This window comes from Salvia miltiorrhiza, chromosome 2, assembly GCF_028751815.1.
Source record: "Salvia miltiorrhiza cultivar Shanhuang (shh) chromosome 2, IMPLAD_Smil_shh, whole genome shotgun sequence".
NCBI classification, from domain to species: domain Eukaryota; kingdom Viridiplantae; phylum Streptophyta; class Magnoliopsida; order Lamiales; family Lamiaceae; genus Salvia; species Salvia miltiorrhiza.
Genome location: NC_080388.1, coordinates 20,878,614 through 20,883,119, shown reverse-complemented (window position 1 = coordinate 20,883,119; position 4,506 = coordinate 20,878,614). Strand labels below are relative to the sequence as shown.

General features: G+C 36.3%; 1 protein-coding gene across 1 annotated transcript; it reads left to right on the top strand.

Moving 5' to 3' along the window:
- The first annotated feature begins 1,960 nt into the window (after positions 1-1,960).
- On the top strand, positions 1,961-4,262 carry LOC131011521 (cytochrome b561 and DOMON domain-containing protein At4g12980-like). The gene is made up of 3 exons (XM_057939304.1): positions 1,961-2,730; positions 3,478-3,732; positions 3,796-4,262. The coding sequence occupies exons 1-3, from the start codon at positions 2,068-2,070 to the stop codon at positions 4,057-4,059; spliced, it is 1,182 nt and encodes a 393-aa protein (XP_057795287.1). The 5' UTR covers positions 1,961-2,067; the 3' UTR covers positions 4,060-4,262.
- The last annotated feature ends 244 nt before the right edge of the window (positions 4,263-4,506 follow it).

Here is a 4,506-nt window from a genome sequence, read left to right as displayed (position 1 = left end):
TCATCCCTACCCTCTGAATTTCCATCATTCTCATCACTACCCTCTGAATTTCCCTCACCCTTCTCACTGCCATCTGCCTCAATACCACCCTCATCAAATCCTCTACCACACTTTTACCCTTGTAATCTATAGGTTGTGATTTACTACCTTTATCGAGAGTACCTGTAAATCCCTCTACCACAGTTTTACTACCCTCACTGGGAGTTCCTGTAGACCTTCTACCCCCATCGACAAAGACATGCAGAGATCTCAGATTAAATGTTAAAAAAAGTTAACATATCCATAACCTCCTTATCACTTCTTATTATCCTGAATGCATTTTTGTTAGGAATTTGGTAATGCAATTTATCCCAACTTACAAATCCTGATTTCTCCACTAATCCTACAAGGTCAAAGTGCCCAAATATGTCGGGGTCTAAGTCATAGTACCCATCGAATTTATCATCTTTAATTCAACAGAAAGCATGATGATGAACAAATACAGCAAACGTATCACTGCACAATAAAATCGCAAACATGGGAGTTCAGTTGAGTGCTTAACCCAAAAACCCTAATGGTAATTGTGATTAGCATTAAAAAATCATGTTTTACTATTATCAAACTATTAAAAATCTGAAAGATTAGCCTCAGTTCATTTTTTATTCGAACACCGTCACCAAAACTAAAAAGGTTAAAACTAAGGGGACCCACCTGTTCCCCATCAGCATCACAGCTTTACACCGCCACACCTTCCTTGCTCGTGTTGTCCTTGTCGCACACTGAAGCAATTCTTGGATCAATCAACAAAATCACACTTTGTAGTGATAATAGGGTTTATAAGCAGAAAAAGTGAAGAACTTGAATGTGACTTTTTTCGTTTCTAACTCTTAAACCGTATAAAGTATTCTAATTAAGATTTGGGGAGATTAGTTAGCAATGAAACGGTGTCGTTTCATTCTGATAAAGCAAAAAAAAAATATTAACATAAAATCATGTCAGAATCGATTTTGCCACATAGGAGACACGTCAGTTTCAATTTGGCCGGAGCTTTTCGCCGGGGAAAAAATCAGACTAAATTATAAATTGATAGATTTAGCAGTCAAAATTTGGGGTCATGTTAAATACCAAAAAATGAAAATTCCACATGGATTTAGCGAATATTAACCCATGATTAAAATGGGCCCAAAATTCGTGTATTTGAGCGTCAATAACCCTTAATAACTCATCAAAAATAGAATATATCATTAAAAAGTGAAAAAAAAAATCATTAAATATTAAAAGATTGAATGATTAGTGAGTTGTCTTGTAACTATTAAACATGATGTTATCTTCTTCTTTTTATTATCTACTTTTTCAAAAAATATGCCCCTTACTTTCGGACAGTATCGTCGACTCGTCGTGTTTCATGGGATTGTCAAAAGTATGGAAACTAGGCTGTCACGAAAAAAGAAGGTAAGATTCATTGCTTGATTTGCTAATCTTTCATTATACATAAAGGAACTATTTAACAAAACACAAAATGGTACGGAGTTTATTTGTGCTTTCCTTTTAAACAAGGGAGTCCTCTGATTTCGATTTTTGTAACATTCAATATAGAGACTGTATCCTGTATTAGATTTTGTGTGAGCACACTCAGTCAATACTAATCTATAAATTAAAGCAAAATAAATCATATCCTACATGGGGTAAACTTATTTTAAAGAGCTTATAAAATATATAATAATTTTTTAATAGCTTGTCAAGTTACAGAGAAAAAAAAATTGTTAGAAAAAAGATTAAAGAGAAATAATTTAAAAGGACATATGATGAAAATAACAAATCATGCATAATTAAAGAATAAATGTTATAAAATTATAAAAAAAGTAAGTAGGGAAATGAAATTATTTTTTGACTCAGTCGTAGAAACTGAGAACATCAAAACTCGGAAAAAGCGACAATGAAACAAAGACGGAACATATTCATAACTTGTGCCCAACTCCTAAAACCATGCTGTAACAGAATAAATAAAGCTCCGCTATCTATTAATTCATTCAAACAGCATAGACTTATTTATATGATATCAAAGAATAACACAACTCAAAATCCAAAATGACGAACATACCCCTACTCGTCGCACTCGCGGCGCTGCTCTCCCCTCTCCTCGCCACCGCGCACGACTGCAGCCAAGACTTCCGAGCAGAAGCCGAGAAAATGATGCCGAACTCCACGCGAATCCAGAGCTGCCGGCGGAAGACTCTGGCGGCCGAATTGGCGTGGAGCTTCGACAGGGCGTCCCGAGGGCTCCACGTGGCCTTCGGGGCACAGCTGAGGCGCGAAGACACGGGTTGGCTCGCCTGGGGCGTAAACCCAGGCGGGCCCCACATGGACGGCACGCGGGCCGTCATCGGCATCAAGCAACGGAACGGCTCGTACGGATGCCACAAGTACAACGTCACCGCCGCCACCAAGTCCCGGAGGTGCCCGTTGGTACCGGCGGACGACATCGATATCGGGGTCGAGTTCAGTAGTTATCGAATGGAGTACGTTCCGCGGCTTGATTATCACGTGATTGTGGCGACGGTTGTGCTGCCGGAGAAGGAGTTCAACAGCTTGGAGACACACGTTGTGTGGCAGATTGGTGAGCATATCAACGGAAATGAGCCGTTGATGCACCCAAAATCTCTCAACAACTTCGACAGCACTGAGACTCTTGATCTTCAATCCGTCAAAATTATTAGCTACACTCGCCATCGACGTTTTAAACTAAGAATAGTAAGTTTAATCTAACTCAATATTTTGCATCTTTCACTTTGCGTAAATTTAAGGTTATTTTTTGTAAATACATGAATTATCTCGCTCATCTTCAGAACTGCACATAAGTTTTCAATATAGTATATATTTATCACACAATATATGAAATTTTTAATTTGTTTAAATTTTATCACAGACTGAAATTCTCCAGAAACAAAACTAACGTGGATGTTAGAATCTGCTTGCATATTTGACTTTGAGGGTGTTTTATTTGACTGAGCTTATTATTTCTTTGACTTGGGAGAGTTGGAGAGGGGGAGCAGTGGGGTTTGACTGAGCTTATTATTAAGTATTTAAAACAGGTTATAAATTTCTTTAAAGTACCTAACAAAATAAATTCTTAAACAACTTATAATCTCTAAAAATAAGCTATAATAGCTTATAAGCTCTTTTACTCCAATTTATTTTTTCATAATCTTATATAATAATTATTTTATATATATTATTCAACTATAATTTTATATTTTCATCATATACCTTCTCAAGTTAATTTTTTTCTCTAAAAAATATTTTCTCTTTCTAACTAGAAACTCTCTCTAACTTATAAGCTCAATTATCCAAATACTTTGATATCTTATAAGCTCTTGAAACATTTTAAAAACTCTAAAAATTTATAAACTCTTTGATATAATTTGATGTAAGTCATAGAAATTACTTGAATGTACAATATATATATATATCCTTGCTAACTTTTGCATGGCATTGGAGGTTCATGGGGTGCTAAACATAGTGGGATGGGGGACGCTACTGCCGAGTGGCGCAATAGTGGCAAGGTATATGCGGATATTTCCAAAGCCATGTGTACGGTGGTACGACGTCCACGTCAGCTGTCAGACTACCGGATACATCATTGGTTCCAGTGGGTGGGCCCTGGGGCTATGGCTTGGAAAGGCTTCCCAAAACTATAAGTTCAATATCCATAATACCGCTGGACTCATTATTTTTATTCTCTCAACCATACAGGTAAAAAAGAATATTACATGAATGTTCTGATTTGAAGATGGCATAAATTGGATTATATTGCAGATGTTGGCGTGGAGGTTAAGGCCGGCCCCCGACGATGGGTACAGAACGTATTGGAATATGTATCATCATTTTTTAGGGTATGCGATTATGGCGTTGATATCGTTCAACATATTTTTGGGGATTAAGATTTTGGAGCCAGAGCATGTGTGGAAATGGGCTTATATTGGAGTCCTTGGAGGCTTGGGAAGTGTGGCTCTTTCATTTGAACTTTTGGGTTGGACTAAATTTCTTATTGAAAAAAGCTCCTCATCTAAACCAACATGATCCCCTTCCCTTTTTATATATATTCTCTTCATTTTTGTTTGTATTAATCTTTTGGGTGATGCTGTGTTTCACTAGCGTATCAAGTATGGTCTCTATTGGAAGGACAGAAAAACTATGAAAATATGCATAGCGTGTTACCGGCTAGCTTGTAATTAAATATTGAAGCTCGATTATTTGAATTATACTTATCATGTTTCGTATTACATGTGCAGTGTTCAACTATCATTTGTCTTAATTAACAATATAGTTCTTACCTTTAAAACTCAAAAGTAATATGTCATGTTATTGGATTAGGTGTAAATAAGTTACTAATTCATGTATAAGAACAACATCGATTATTTACCACTTAATTCCCAAACTACACAAACATAAAGTTTGTGCATTTAGAGAAAAAAAAATGATAATTCGTGTGTAAAACTCGAAATGATCAAGAGTTTCTGTATTATA

Coding starts and splice junctions, on each gene's coding strand:
- LOC131011521 (XM_057939304.1), top strand. CDS start 2,068: ATGACGAACATACCCCTACTCGTCGCACTCGCGGCGCTGCTCTCCCCT. Junction 2,731..3,477: donor GACGTTTTAAACTAAGAATA/GTAAGTTTAATC, acceptor ATGGCATTGGAG/GTTCATGGGGTGCTAAACAT. Junction 3,733..3,795: donor TTATTCTCTCAACCATACAG/GTAAAAAAGAAT, acceptor ATTATATTGCAG/ATGTTGGCGTGGAGGTTAAG.